General features: G+C 41.7%; 3 protein-coding genes across 6 annotated transcripts in view; 1 reads left to right on the top strand and 2 right to left on the bottom strand.

The window, feature by feature from the left end:
• Positions 1 to 15,829, bottom strand: part of LOC306809109 (acyl-coenzyme A synthetase ACSM4, mitochondrial-like) — an 80,447-nt gene that overhangs the window by 17,981 nt on the left and 46,637 nt on the right. The gene's annotated exons all lie outside the window — the stretch shown is intronic.
• On the bottom strand, positions 612 to 15,391 carry LOC306809107 (acyl-coenzyme A synthetase ACSM4, mitochondrial-like). Of its 4 annotated transcripts, XM_079320275.1 has the most exons (16): positions 15,250 to 15,390; positions 11,805 to 11,872; positions 10,066 to 10,175; positions 8,882 to 9,147; positions 7,913 to 8,123; positions 7,253 to 7,460; positions 6,137 to 6,280; positions 5,388 to 5,544; positions 4,773 to 4,852; positions 4,460 to 4,583; positions 4,083 to 4,163; positions 3,847 to 3,948; positions 2,309 to 2,436; positions 2,125 to 2,224; positions 1,377 to 1,496; positions 612 to 751 (listed from the first exon to the last, which is right to left on the bottom strand). In XM_079320275.1, exons 4-16 carry the CDS (start codon positions 9,080 to 9,082, stop codon positions 665 to 667), a joined length of 1,743 nt encoding a protein of 580 aa, XP_079176401.1. In that variant the 5' UTR covers positions 9,083 to 9,147; positions 10,066 to 10,175; positions 11,805 to 11,872; positions 15,250 to 15,390; the 3' UTR covers positions 612 to 664. The 4 variants fall into 4 exon arrangements, with proteins under 4 accessions (XP_079176401.1, XP_079176402.1, XP_079176399.1 ...); XM_079320276.1 differs by lacking the exon at positions 10,066 to 10,175 and having other exon boundaries at positions 15,250 to 15,391; XM_079320273.1 differs by lacking the exons at positions 11,805 to 11,872; positions 15,250 to 15,390 and adding an exon at positions 11,330 to 11,388.
• Positions 12,153 to 15,829, top strand: part of PDILT (protein disulfide isomerase like, testis expressed) — a gene marked incomplete at its 3' end in the record, with an annotated part of 19,209 nt that continues 15,532 nt past the window's right edge. Inside the window, exon 1 of the mRNA XM_079320886.1 lies at positions 12,153 to 12,518. Coding sequence (XP_079177012.1) covers positions 12,320 to 12,518 — 199 coding nt within the window. The 5' untranslated portion in view covers positions 12,153 to 12,319. The remainder of the gene's footprint in view (positions 12,519 to 15,829) is intronic.

Genomic DNA, 15,829 nt, shown 5'->3' with positions numbered 1-15,829 from the left:
TGGAGTAATGAGAAGAGAAGGCAGCACAAAACAGATCAAGCAGCAGAACTTTCTGTGGAGTAACTTTTTTCTTGTAATCATTTACACCATTGTTAATTGTACATAATTTGCACCTTAACCTAAAGCACTCTTCCCTCCAGTTTAACCATTTAAGTAGATTACAAACATCATGATGAAGAGAAGCATTAAAAAGAAATGTCTTTTTCCTTCCACCCTGAAAAATTTGAGAATGTTAGAGTGGTAGGTTTTGATTGCTAATTAATTGTTGATATCCACCTCAAGAGAAATATCTTTTTATTAATTCCTCATTTATTTGTAATTTTCAAAGCCTCGTAGTTTCACCCATTTTTTTTTTAAGGAAGATGTTTATACAAATTGCAGTAAAAAAAAACTAGACCTCTGTATGCACTTGAGTCTTTTTCTCTCCCATACCACACTTTGAATTACTTGCACTTCCTTCCTTCTGAAAATTTATTGGTCCATGGCAAAAATGGTTCCAATACCACATAGCCTCAAGAATGTTTTCTCCTTTTTCTTCCACAGTTTGTTTTTCCCAATGTTCTCATTCTGCTTTGGGCAATGACAACCTGCTCTGTCATGTGTTGTGGCTGGTACACATAATGGAGAATTTCTCTCCTTGTTTTCCAGATCACTCTTGCTGTTGTCATTCTTTTGCCCACTCTTTGTTCTTTAGAACCTTTCTCTGGATTTTCCCAGTAGCTGTCTTTGGCAGCTCCTGAACAAACTCCACCTGGAAGGCAAAAATGCTCCCTGTAGCCAAACAACTTGTGGTTAATTTCCCAGGTGCAACAAAAGATTGTGAAAACATTTTTAGCATGGGATAGCAGGGGATAAATAGATGGGAAGCTGCACAACCAGGGCTGGAATGGTGAATTCTTTACTACACCTTGTAACCAGTGCACAGACATTACTTGCAGGGAGACCCTGACCTCTGGGAGCTGAGTGCTGCAGCTTTCAGGACAGGGAGTTAATGGTCTGTCCTAGTGAGAAGAGGTGGATTCCAACCCACTGATGCCAGCAAGAACTTCTGTTTTGATTTGGCTGTGTGTTAGAGGAGAGCTCAAGGTAGAACTGGTTAGAATGGAATGCCTTGGCCTTCTGAGCTGCTGTGAAAACCCCAGTGCTCCAGGAAAGAAAGACTGGCTGCTTATGAAATAAAATTTCATGACCATTGCCTCCCTCCAGGCACTTTCTAGCACACACAGCCAACCCAACAGACCCTGTCACCTACTTTCACTTTATCTAACTCTGCTTGGAGTGTTGGTCAGAATGCTGTTGAAAAAGAGTTGAGGCAGAACAAAAACTGCTGAGTTTCTGGTACAATGAGAGAGCTTTTCTTTCTGGGCTGTGCTTACCTTCCTTGGATACTTGTAAGGTGCAGTCACCTTCTTGACATGTTGTTGAAGCTCGTGAATTAATTTTTCTGGATCATGTGATAGAAAAGCAGGTGCTAAAACAATGAAGGCTTTGACCACCTGTGGCACAAGAACGAAGAGATTCCATTGATTTCCAGAGGTGGCAATAAGGGAACACATTTGTTGTGAAAAGTGTCAAAATTCAGAATGGCAAAATGTGAGCTTTTTCTTTGATTTCCCTTTTCATTAGTTATTTGTTATCAACTGCTGTGCTATGAAGGACCCATTCAGCAGCAGAGAATGTTTGGCTATTTTCCATTTTTTTTTCCCTAACTTTATACATTATTAAACTTTCAAGAAGTTCTAGTACAGAAAATAAAGAATATTAAAATCTCATCCCAGATGCTCAAAGAAATGTTTCAATAAAACAAAATTTAAACAATCTGGATGTCATTGCTACAGTGTACTAAGTGACAAAATGATGAATAATTGAAATTTCATTGCTTGGACAAAAACCTGTCATTATGAGGTTGAAAAGCCAAACTGGTTTTACACATCTAAACTCTGCAAACAAAGAAATCATTCTGATATTGTAAGATCTATTAGGATATGGATTTTTAAAAAATAAGCCCATTTAATTTCAAAAATCTACAACATATTGAATTCCAAGGAAGCCTGGTACATATAGGGATACTGATGTTTAGTTCAAAGGGCATTTCTTTCACAAGTTTTGTCTGTTTTGTTTTACCTCCCCTCTCACTGGGTCAGGGCTGCTGACAACAGCCACGTCTGACACTGCTGGGTGCTGGATCAAGGCACTCTCCACTTCAAAGGGGCCAATGCGGTACCTGGGGGAGCACAAAGATCAGCCCCTCCCCTCCAATGCTCTTCCCATTTTCCTTCAGGAGGAAATCTGAAAGGAAATACCTTACCCAGCAGAATTAATGATATCATCAGCTCTCCCCACAAACCAGATATATCCCTCTTCATCCATAGTGCCTCTGTCCCCAGTGAGATAGAAATCTCCACGCACAGAGGCAGCAGTTTTCTCTGGATTATCCTGGCAACAAACAAACATTTTCAAAAAAATATCTTATTGTTAGTGAATTGTAGTGCATTTACTTTGCAGTGACTGAACTGCATAAAATATGAACAATTGTTCTCAAAATGAGCGTTTTCAATGCTGTTTTATATTTTCAACTAAATAAACAGTGCCACTTTAGCAGCTTTGTAGTGGGGACGTATGAAATAGAAAAAAGCACTTTTAAAGTGGATTTCTGCTCTATAGAGAAAAGGTCATGCTCTATCAAAATGCCCATCCAACACAGGAAATCACTACAAATTGTAATCCACTCTGTTCAGGTAAACGATTTATCATTTCAGGGGATTGCCAAAATAACTTCCAGAGAGAGAAAGCATTTTCCTGTTAACTGTGAAACCAAACACAAATGAGGTGACCTGAAGGAAAAGCATTATATAACCTTTAGGACCTACATATCCAGTGTAACCTTTTGGTTACACAGGAAAAACACTGACAAAAGAAGACATAGTGAAAACCTGAAATAACAGTATTGACTGTAAAGAAGGCTTTTATGACATAGTGAAAAATGACTTTTTGCAGGTTGTTTTATGAGACTGCAACAAGTATATAAATATTATGGGGCTTCAGAAAAGGATAAAAAACACAGGTAGGTTCCCCAAAGCCTATTGAATATGACAGGCCCAATACAGGGGAGAATATCTTTAGGATTGCCTGATTCTACTGTTTTGTTAAGAGTGTCCTGCACCTCAGCACCACCTCAGATAAACAGTTCCTTAGATGGACCTTTGACCTGAACCAAAATATCTCTTCATCTGGTGTGTTTCCTTAACCTGGCTCTGCTTTCAGTGGGTAGAGCATCCCTATTTGAAAAGTGGTGTTTGATTATGTGTGTCACTACCTCAGAGCCATATGGTTATCTCCAGGTGAGGGATTTGCTGTAGCTTGTCTTGGTGTTGTTGATGTTGTGCACAGCCTGTGTGTGACAGGCACCTGTTCAAAGGTTTCTCTGACTGCAGTGACTGCTGGAATGGGAGCACCTCTGACAGTGGAATGAGGGAATAAAATACCTGTGCCTGGGAAATCTTCCCTGAGCTTCTGATGCATAAGAGAAGAATTTATGTGCTTTCTGTTTAACCAAAGACAGATTTGAAATAGAGGGAAAAGAGGGATGCTCTGAACATGAAGTGCATGGCAACTGCCTGGTACATATCCAGAGCGAGTATCCCCTGGTTTATGTTGCATTTTGAAGCTACACTCTGTCAGTCAGTCTGTTCCTGGAACTATGCACTGACCAGGCTCAAAGTCCTGGAGTAACCCAGTGAGACCTACTGAGGATCCTGGATGGAATTCTGCTGCTGGCAGCACTCTGCCCTGGCTCCCTCCCCAGTCTCTGAGCAGACCCAGACCCAGCAGGGCAGCTCAGCTCACCAAGTACTCGGAGAAGAGGCAGAAGGGGCGCGAGGGCTGCACTCGCACAGCGATGGTGCCCTCTGCTCCTGCAGGCACAACAGCCCCGAGCTCATCCACGATCTGCAGAGAGTCACACACAGCAGAGGGCTCTGCTCAGCCCAGAGCAGCATCTGCTGCAGCTCAGTGCAGGGCACACAGGGGACACGGCCAGCACTGCCTGCCTGTGCCACCACAGCTGCCCCATAGCCACGCACCTGCACATCGTAAGGGGGAACAGCCCTGCCCAAAGAGCCAGGTTTGATTTTCATCCCTTTCATATTGGCACAGATTGTCACCTGCAGAAGAGATGTGAAGGATTGTTTCAATTGTTGCAACATCGTGTGAATTCTATAATTGTTTGCACTATCCAGGACTCTCCCTTGTGACTTTGTTGTGACAAGGGCTGAACTGGAGTTCTTGGGAACATCAGAGTCTGGGATGTGAGCTGCTTTAATATTTTTCTTTATAATCTCAGACAGGACAAATTGATACCCAGAGCAAATATTCTATTTTAGTTCTGCTTTTGAAGTAAAGATGGTGAAGGCTTTTAATAATAAATTAATAAACGTAATTACATTTATTTCAAACGTACTGTTTCAGTCTGGCCATAACCTTCATGGATAACCAGCCCTGTCTGGATTTTCCACTTCGCCAGCACTTCAGGATTGAGTGCTTCGCCTCCAGTTACACAGTGTTTCAGACTTGGGAACTTGTAGCTTGAAAGAAACAGCAAACGAAATAATTTTCTTAATTCTTGAAAAAACAGCAAATAGATTTAACCGAAAAGTCAAGAGCAAGTTATGCTCCTTAGATTGCCTTGAAGAAAAGAATCAAGGAGCCTAAGGAGGCCAGCATGCAGAGCTGCCCCAGCAGAGCAGCCCAGGCTCCCTCCCCTCCTGCTGTACCTGCTCACATCATGCTGGACCAGCATGCGGAAGGCGGTGGGAGCCGTGCAGAAGGTGGTGATGGGGTATCTTGAGAGAGTCTAGAAAAACAGGAAGTTATTGTGCTGGAAAGAAAGTGTAATGCTGGGTCTGACCTTGTAAATGTACAGGTGATTAACAAAAGAGGGCAATGTTGAGGGGAATTAACCAGCAGATTGGTTAAAAGTGCCTTAGGTTAGGAATAGGCACTCTGGCAACTTACTGAAAACTCAGGAGTTCAGGTTTGTGCCATACTCTGATTACTGGCCCATACTCAGCCTGACCCCAAAACAGCTGCAAGCCCATACCTGAACTGAGGTTTAGGCTCAATATTGGACAACACAGCAGTGATCCCAAGAGATTTATATCCTGCATCTTCCTCCAGTTGTCCTCTACACTCAAGCCTTGACACTTGGCCTTAACCAGGAGGGAAAACACTTATTCATTGAGCTTAAGGGGCACCAAAAGGAGGGATGATTCCTTGGGATGTGGGAAGCACTATCCCTGCTGCTACAGAGCAGTGGCACCCATGGGCTGGAGCTCAGTCCACTTATGTAAAATGGAAATAAACATCACAGTATAAAATGTTAAGCTTACCTCTGCAATAACTTCTGATTTAAACTGTGGCATATGGTGTACAAAGACACAGGATCCACAGATCCATGGTGCAAAAACACTGCTCCAAGCTGCTTTTACCCAACCAGTATCAGAGGTATTCCACATTATATCTGAAGGAGTCAAGTTCATCCAATATCTGATGAAAAAGCAGAGATGGAAGAAATCCTTCAGAGAATGTGATAGACTCAGGCCCAGGTCACAGCAGGAGGCTCCCATTAGAAGATGTGATGTCATCATGTGGGGCTCTGTAGAAAATTTGAGAGAGTTTGAAGAGTCTTAAATATTCTCTTCATTCCCTCCTGCTGAACGTTTTGAGCATTTATTTTTCTTGTGAGCAGTGCAAAACATCTTCGTCTTGAGTTGCAGAATCTGACTCTAGAGCAGAACCCAGACAGATCATCTGGAGTAGGTTTTCCCCATCTGGTGCAGTTGAGGCATCAGCTAAGTCACAGCTCATTTCTCCAGGACACTAAACAAGTCACTTCTCTGGACCCTTGATCACCAGCTTCCAACTCAGAATGCTTTGGGAAAGGCAGCCTTTGACTTTCAAGATAAGGAGGATGCAAAATCCTACAATCATGAAATGCCTATATTTACTGGAATTTTATGGTCACACGTTCAGTTTAATGCTGATCACATCCTTTAGTCAGGACCCTGGGAGGAACTGCAAGAAATAATAATAATATCTGCCAGTAATAATAGTAATAACAATAAAATAATAGTAATACCTGCCAGAGACTGCAAATCCAATGCCATAACTGCTGTGGGACTGCATCACCATTTTTGGGAAGCCTGTAGTACCACTGGTAAAATAGATGAGCATTGGGTCTTCACTCCTTGTCTTGACACATTGATGGTCAGCAGATGCAACCCTTCAGAAGAATTATATATTGCAGTCACTGCATGCAGTTTTCCACCATGGCAACAGCATTTTGATTGTCTAGGAGTTCAACAGCAAAGTGTCCCCAAACTGAATAATCTCACCAATTGTTGTGGTTTAATGTAGGTTTGCTTTTTGGCTGGGGAGGGAGTCTACTACCTGCAGAAATGGTTCTCTGTGAGGACTGGGTACAACCAGTCAGCTGCCTGGTTTAGATTGATACCAAATTAAAGCACACAAAAGAGCTCGTTACACCCCTGGGGAAAAGCTCATTTAAAGACAAAAAATCCTGGGAAAGCTCTCTTGGCTTCTGGCTTGGAGAAACCCAGGCCAGACCCTCATGGCTGGGTGGGCTCGGCCCAGAGCTCAGCCTGCGGTTCCTTTGGACCCTGCTGCCACCGAGAACAATGATCTGTGTTTAGCACAATGATCTGTGTTTAGCACAAAGATCTAAGTTTAGCACAATGATCTGTGTTTAGCACAATGATCTGTGTTTAGCACAATGAACATTATTTTCTCCAGGCCAGTGCCAGCAGTGGCCCCGTGGCCGGCGCCGGGGCGACCCTGAGGGCTGGAGCGGCCGGGTCTCCATGGCCCACACGGGCAGCACCCGCACCCTGCCTGTCTCAGCATGACTCCCACTGACTTTGTTTGCTTGGCCACTTTTAGCCAGCATGCTGCAGACAGATGGACAAAGGCAGCAGCAGCAGTTTTGTTTCCTTCCCTGGCACCCCACATGAAGGAGAGGCACGGGCAGCCAGCTGGACTCACACAGGGCTGGCAAGAGCCATGTGGTTGGCAGTGAGAGACATGGTGATTCCTCAGCTGCAGAGCCTGGATGAGATCAACCTTTTAATGCTGCAGGACCCATAAAAACTGTTTAAATTGATAAAGCTTGAGATGAGCTTATCCAAATGAGCCTACGAACACCAATCTCTCCCAGGTGAAAGAGCTGGGTACTCACGCAAGGAGCTCTTTGAAGTTCAGCCACCCATCCCTGCTCCCTTGGCCTACAAGGAGTTTACTTTTCAGGAACTGGCTGCCAGGCAGGACAGATTCCACTGCAGGTGCCAGGGTGTCACTGGTAATGATACACTTAGCCTTGGAAGCCTGCAGTCGGTAGGAGATGTCTTTGGCTGTTAATTGGGATGTTCCTGGAATAAGGACAATTCCTGGGAAGAAGCAATTGAGAAAACTCAGTATTTCCCAAAAATACTTGATGGTGTGTCTCTCTGTGGATGCTGATTTCATCCATCATGGATGTTTAGCAGTTTAAAAGCAGAACAAAACAGATTTATTGAATTATTAATGATTCTAATCATATAAATGACTCCATTGTACATTCAGCTCCCTTACAATGGATGTGTCAAGTCTGGCCCTGGGCTGCAGCCATTCCCCCCTCACTGGCCTCACCTGAGGATGCCATTTGACTGGGCCCTGTCTGACCCTGTGGTTCCTGTGGGGCTGCTGCCAATTCTCCTTCTAGGCAGAAGCACCAGCAGTAGAGGTCACAACAGAACATTGCTGTTTGCATTTTTTGCATTTCCTGCACTGTGATCTGGCACATGGCTTGTAGGCTGTGTTTGCTTTCTGTCTGCAGCCACCAAGTCAGGGAGTGTCTCACCTGCTCGCATGCAGGCCACGTTCAGGAGCCACCAGTCAGGAACACGAGGCAGAACTGCAATGACTCTGTCTCCTCTCTGCAGCCCACAGGCTCCAGAAAGAACATTGGCTGCCTTTCTGGACAGAGAGCCCAGCTCCTCAAAGCTCCACTTCACCTCCTCTCCCTCATCATTGACCCACCAAAAAGCTGGATTTGCTGGTTTTCGTCCATCCTACAACACGTGAGAAGATATTAAATTAAGACAAACCTTAAAATGTTTCACTTCAGTATAAATCACCCTTGGCAACTGCTCTCTTAGGGTGATACCCATCTTTCTGACAAACAGAGTAGAATGGTGCCAATGTCCAACAGTGACACTGTATCATCTGAGATTTGTTCCACAGTGTCTGAGATTTGCCTGGGATAGAGTAAGCACTGCTTAGCAACAACTAAATCAAGACTTTCCAGTTTTTCACACTCTGCCAAAAAGGAGGTTCATGAAAAGCTGGGAGAGATCATAGACAGCTGACCTGAACTGTCCAAAGGGGCATTGCACAGCACAGAAGGTCCTGCTCAGTTTATACCCTGGTGGGAAGTTGGTTGAGAGGTGCCAGTCACTGTTTGGGGACAGGGAAAATGTTGATCACTGGGCAGTGGGAAATTGTGTTGTGCAGCATTTGTCTTTTCTGGGTTTTCCTTGTTGCTCTCTCTTTTTGTTATCTCGTTTTTCATCACTGTTACTTCCACTAATACTTCTACAATAGTCATAATTATTATTATTAATATTATTCTTCTTACATTTTATATCAATTCTTAAACTGTTCTTTTGTCCACCCATGGATTTTACCTTTTTTTTTCTTCTAGTTCTCCTCCCCATCCCACTGGATGTTTGTGTGTCTGTGTGTGTGTGATCCAGGCCCTTTGTGGTTCTTTGTTGGCAGCTGGGGTTAACTATAACTCAATGTCTACAAAATAAAAGACAAATACTACCTTTTCCAGTCGTGCCCACTCATCTAAGACATCACTTGCAAAGTTGAAATATTCTGGCAGTTCCTTTTTACATTGGTTTATAGATTCATAATAGGAAATAATCTGAGATGTAAGAAGCCTGCTGTTTCCATGGAATGATCTGGAAGGTGACCTGAGAATCCACAAACACTGAGGAATCCAGGATTTAACAAATATTCTCATGATAAATGATGTTTTATCAGATGGCAAGGGGAAAGAATCAGGTGCACACCTAAGGAATCAGTCACCTGGAATGAAAGAAAATGCATTTAAAACCTGACAGTTATTGGATGCTGTCTAGTTTGTGATGTTGGATGAATTAATGCAAACCAGCTTGAATAAATAGGTTGTTTGAACACATCCCAATTTCCCTATTATTTTATGATCCTCCTTTTCTTGTAAAGACATAGTGCAGTGCTTTTCATTAGAACATTTGTCCTCTACTTTGTCATCTGATCAATGACTCTCATATCTCATCTCTAAAATTTCACATGCCAGTCCCTTCCTCAATATCTGTGTCAGGATTCCTGTAAATTTTATGTTACTTTGCCTGCTTACAGAAATAAAATGCCACTGCTATTGAAGTGTTTTAGGAGACTATCACCTTGACTTAAAACTGTCTCTGTAATTATGTTATGCCTTAAACCTGCACTAGATGGCGAGTCACACTGAATTTATGCACCAATAAAACTGATGAATCTCTGATTTATTTTCTTATGGGTTCTATTTTCTTTGAGGGAATGGAATAAACACAAAATAGACAGTAGGTAAGCAAAGGTGTGGTGCCAAAGATTTCCATTTACTTTGCACTTCAGCTGATGTGTGCAGCTTGGAAAAAGATACATGTTGTAAAATAAGCTTGCAAAGAAAGTGCCAACATTTCTAGTTTCTCCTAGTCTTTCCTACCCAGCATACAGGTACATGTGGAAGAGACAGAATGGATAATATCACAGTTATTTAAAGCCCAATCCTAAAAATCAAGAAAACTGGATTTTCACTCACAGGTGCTGAAATATCAGATAAACTTCTTTTGAGTGTAATGAAGTTTTTAAGGATGTACCAATATATCAAAGGAATTTTTTCCCCAATTCAATGAAACCAGTTTTGCTTTTTAAACTTTTTTTGTGCCATGATGTTTTTCTTATTTAATAGCCAGCAGAACATACCTGTCTCCCAGGGATTCTATGCAGTTACTTTCACCTTTGCATTATTTATTGCAAGTGTAGGTGTAGTGAGAGCTTCCAGTGTTCAATGCCAATAAACAACTGGCATCACTCTGAAATCACTGTCTTTGTGAGATAAACCAGAGAAATTGAGACAGGAGCACATATGAGGCACATCTCAATGGCTCTTGACCACATATTTTAAGGGGTGTGAGTGGTAACTAAACAAAAGGCTCTAGGATATTGTTTATCCTGAATCCAGTGTTTCCTGCTGACTGGGCTGTGACTTCTGCAGAGGGCAGATTTTCCAGAGCTCTCAAACTACAAAGCACAAAAAGGAAGCCAAAACTAACTAGCACTGGTGAAGAAATGAACAGAATGTGACTTTATCTGCAAAGCAAACATTGTTCTCCACCAGTTCAGTTTCATCTCAATCTCACTCCTTTCCTCATTGCAAATCTGTCCTGGCAGGATGGACTGTTGTGTGCTGCTCTTTCTGCAGTTTCCTTTCAGGACACGAAGATTAGAAGCCCTTTCCATGATGGAGCCTATTTCCTGCCAGGAGGTTTCCAGGAGGGATTTAAGTTGACAGCTATTTGTTTTAGTGACAGAGGAAAAACCAGCTCTCTCAGTAAATAGTTTTGTCATCCTACCTTTGTTCTGGGAGCCTTAGGCTGTGTTCTGAGCTTAAACACTGCCTGCTCAGCTCAAACAGGCCTTGTTAGTTTTAGCCTGCAATTTTGAGAGAGATGCTTTTTAACCTTACTAGTATGTTGGAAAGGAGCCTGTTATGAAGAGAAAGAGACCACAAAGTCAAATGGGAGACTCTTATCTTTCTGCTTCTTTTTCTCCTTTAGTACCTGATTGCTGAATCTGTATTTATGTGTGATCTTATCTTGCAAGCAGCCTGAATACACAGCCCCTGATTTCATTAGGCATGCTCTACAAGCACTAATAGAACACACCTCAAGGTGCATTACAACACAAAGCTTTTGAGACTGATGGAAAAAAGTTTGCTGGAAACTCAGCCCCACTCACAGCAGGCATGAAAACAGACTAAACTGAGCAATATTCCCCCCAAGATCCTTCACCCACAGAAAATGGAGGCATCAACCCCCATTATGAACATTCCTTCTTTTTAGTTGTGCCCTCCTAGTAAAAAATCTGCTAAATGCATGAGATGCAAAGCATCACTTGCTACTCCTCAGCAAGAAGGAAGAATAATTATTGAAGGAATTTCTTCTTGGTTCTACTGATCCAGACTCACCTGTTGTCAAGTCTGCTCTGTCCTTCGTGCCACTGAAGCCACCATTAGAATACCCAGTCTCCTCTACCAGCTACAGCTTTGGGGGCAAAGTTCACAAATTTCATCAGAGTTTAAGGGTCAAAGATGTTTCTGCGACAACTACTGACTGGCAGATATTTATAGAATTAATAATTCCTTAGTAAATTGAAGGAATCCCAGAATCTTGATATTTCTGTAAGATATTTTTTTGAATGTTCTCAAAGGACTGTCTATGGAGGCCTCATAGTTCACATGTTGATAGCTATCCTAAGGATGAATTGGTACATTTAGTCCCTTCAGTTTATTGCACAGAAAATTGTGTTTCCACTGAAAACCAATGGCAAAATCTTCTGGTTTAACCCTTTAGGCAGTATCTTACTTGAGCTACAGCTTTCACTTCAGTACAGAGGGGAGCCTCACACACAATACATGGAAGAGTTATAGACATTAAAATTACCTATGCAAAGAAATGAGAGTTTTTCCTTGACTTCAGCACACTCTCAGTCAGATCCACAATTAGTAGATCTGTAAGTGGAAGAGACAAATGAACATTAGGCAGAGGAGCAGCCCCCAAATACTGTCCCAGGTACCTGACCTGCTGCTTTGTGTGCAGCCCTGACAAGAGAAGGGTGTCTAATAACACCAGTGCACTCTGAACTCACTGGTGCTTCTGTAGGCAAGTGTTTCCTTCTGTTCTTTCTTCTCCCTGGGTTGTTTACTTACAGAAACAGTAAACCCAACTTCCCCATTAATAATTCCCCACCCCCAAACACTACTAAAGATGAGGAAGTACCTAACTAATTTAATCTTCCCATGGAAAGGTGCAGTTGGCTCCACTGGTGGTACACTGTTATCAACCTTATCAGCCTCTTGGTTTGGCTGATACAGCTGCAGACATTTGAGCAGCAAACCCTACAGCTTAATGCTCCTTTGCTTCTTTCTTTCTCAGTATCTGGATAAAGGCAGGACAAGATGAAGTTTCATCCATTTTTCCTTCTTCTACTGTTGTTTCTCACAGGCTTCTTGGCAGCAGACAGCATAAGCCCAAATGAAGCAAAGCTAAAGAAAAGCAAGCTCCCCAAAATAAAAAAGGAGAATCATGTCCTCTTGCTGAAAACGAGCAACTTTGACAGGGCATTGAAGGAAACCAAATACCTCCTGGTGAAGTTCTGTGAGTATCAATTTCCACTCCCTAACCCTGGTGGCTCTGCAGAGAATGACTGATTTTGGGGCACTCAGGAATGCTTTGTTTTACCATTGCTTTGTCCCCTAGCAGTCCTTGTTTGTTTTGGTTTCCTTCATGTATCTATTTCTATTGTAACTACAGTAATTTATTCTTTTTTGGGGTGGTTAAATACCAGTCTGCTACATAAGACAGTGCTGAGTTGGCATTCTTTGCTTCCACTGCCTAATTTTGCAAGTATGTGTTTCACAGCAGTGATGGGTAAAACATATTAAAAAAACCCCCAACCAAACAAAAGTTAATCAGAGAGTGGTTTTCTCCTGCTCATATTTTCATCGGCACCTTGTGTGAGGTTTTTTTGGATGGCATCTCTCCTCTGTGAACGTTTGGGTTTCAGGGATTGTTTTTTACAATATTTTGATGCATTTATTTGCATGATGTTGCTCTTGTTTCCTGAAAGGAGTGCTTGATTAGGTAGAGGCAGGTTTGAGGTGCTTCTTTTAGGTTCATATTCATTCCTTCTGGGGAGAAAACTGTTGGGGTTTTTGAGTATAAAACTTTGTTATAAGGTCTGGCCATCAAGTATATCATAGAGGCAAAACCAAGATGCAGATTTTTGTGATGTTACCCACCCAAGAGTTCTGCTTGACCTTGACCTTGCTCTGCTGAGCCAAACTCCCTGAGCTCAGTGCACACATCCCCTCAACCTTAAATCACACAAACACTTCCAAACCAGCCCCCTTTGGGAGCAAGGGACAGGCACAGGCACAAGCTGAACCCCCAAACTGTATTTGGAAGGGATGTTTGAAATTAAGGCAATATCCTAATTCTGCAGAAGTGCATCTAATCTTTTGCATCACTAACAAATGTGGATTCTACTGCAAATAATATAATATAATATAATATAATATAATATAATATAATATAATATAATATAATATAATATAATATAATATAATATAATATAATATAATATAATATAATATAATATAATATAATATAATATAATATAATATAATATAATATAATATAATATAATATAATCACATTATATAAAATAAATATTAATATGTAGTAATATGTTCAATATAATATTATAGCATTAAACAATAAAACTGATAATAAAATGAATAAAGAATATAATGAAGATAATGAAGATAGTAAAGATAATAAAGATAAAGATAATAATAATAATAATAGTAATAGTGAGGTAGTGTAGGTCAACCTGAAAACACTTTTATTTCCAACAACAAAACCTAAAATACACTAACAGACTCAGGAAACTCAAAATATGTTTGGATTATACCAAACATTTCATTAATCCTAAAACAAGGTTATAGAACTTTAAGTGTTTTTAAACTTTCAGAATAATCACATTAGAAAGTTATTTAAAACCTGGTGTTTCAAATTTTTAGATGCTTCTGAAAGCATTGAAATTTAGGACGATTTTGTTTACTAATAGTGAAGGATTTAAAGCTATTTGCCAAATTCAGTCAGCAGTTGTGAACTGTTTTATTTCTCTGAAGATGCACGATTTTAGTGAAAAAAGAACTTATCAGAAAAACCTTAACCATTCTGTATTCTCATCTTTGTAAGAGCATTTTCAGAGCACAGGACCTAAATGGCCAGTTCAGAATTTGTAGACAAACTTTCTTAGTAGTGGCAGAATTATCAAGAGTGACATATTGCAACACACTCCAGGATTGCAACCAAATACGAGTGGAAAACAAACATGAGAAAGTTCATAAAGAGACAGGAGATGGAGAAGGAATTGTTCAGAATTCAGCAGCCCAGGAACTCAGGCACCCAAAGGGTTTGGGGTGTAAACCAGGGCTCCTTGTCCCTTCTCCAGAGCAGTCACCTCTCTGACTGAAGGGAAGGACAAACAGACTCTTCCATTCCCCACCTCACCTTCCAAAATACAGAGCTGAAAACACACCTGGCTCCCCAAACACACCTTGCTCCAGTGATCCTCATCACTTTCATGCCTGCACCAAAGGCCAGCATGTCTGTCTAAGGGTTTACTGAAAACCCCACAGACAGAAAATCATCCACAGTCCTGGAAAGAATGATGGAATCACTCCCCAGAGTGATGAGCTCCACAGCACAGATCCATTATCTGGAAATCACTGGCTTCAATCTCTACAGCTCCCTTTGGAGATGTGCCACTAAACAGCCTCTGGGGCAGTGAAAAACTATCCTGCAGTGAGGGACTGACTGCCCTGGGGTGTAGGAAACATGATTCCACAATGCTGAATGAGCTGATTCATTTGCTGCAATAATTTCATTGCCACAGCACCAGGAGACTAAAGATGGGACCTGCACAGAAAACCCATAAAGTTCTAATCTTTTATATCCTACTTCTTAGAAATCTGTCTAAATAAACAATCAGTGTTAACAAGGAACTATTAGGGAAACAGATAATGTGAGAGAAAACAATATTGCCCAGAACACCCAGGAAATCTGTGAGACTGCCAGGAATTAGTTTCAGAAATCCAGAACGAATGTGAGACCTGAGATATTTTTCTTCCTGACTCATCAGTAATCACAGAGACATAGAGAGTGGGAAGGAGTCCTAAGTTTCCCAGAGGATGGGATTTCCCCTGGTGCTGTACCAACACCAGAAAATTCAGAGCTAAAAACTTTATGACTCTTAGGCCACCTATCAATTATGAGAAAACCCCAATGCATCCCCTGTTGCATAATATTATTTACTTACCAGTCCCACAGAATTTGTCAGGTGAGGTCTGCTTTGATATTTTCTGCCCAGGGACCCCCAAGTCTTTTTAATACCTGTCAGTTCCACCCTGACAGTGTCCCAGGTCTTCCTTCCTTCAGGAAGGGTTTCTATAAATACATGCTGACTTCCAGCCAGGCAGTGTCAGATCCCTCAGGTCCCTCTGGAGCTGGGCAAAGTTCACAGGGCAAGTACTCAGTGTGAAAGCAAAGCATTGACCTGGAAATCCAGCACTCTTCCTCTCTCATCCCAGCTGTTCTGTGCAACAAGTCATCTCTGACAATGATGCAAGCATCACCCAGCAATGTGTGAGCCCTCATCTCTGCACTCAACTGAAAAGGCTCTTCTGCTGCAGGCTGTGGCATCTCCTCATCCATGTTAAACTGATCTAAATTCCACTCAAATGCCTGTGAGCACGGGGAATTCAGAGCACTTGTTGCCAGCAGAAGGTAGATCTTAGATCAGAGCTGTCTGCATGGAAGAGTTTCACTGTTTACTCTACAGACTGCCTGAATATAAGGCCCTCTGTTTACTTTCACTGCAGAGAAAAGCAAAGAAAAAC

This window comes from Erithacus rubecula (assembly GCF_903797595.1).
Source record: "Erithacus rubecula genome assembly, chromosome: 17".
Taxonomy (NCBI): domain Eukaryota; kingdom Metazoa; phylum Chordata; class Aves; order Passeriformes; family Muscicapidae; genus Erithacus; species Erithacus rubecula.
This window is presented reverse-complemented; position numbering and strand designations above follow the sequence as displayed.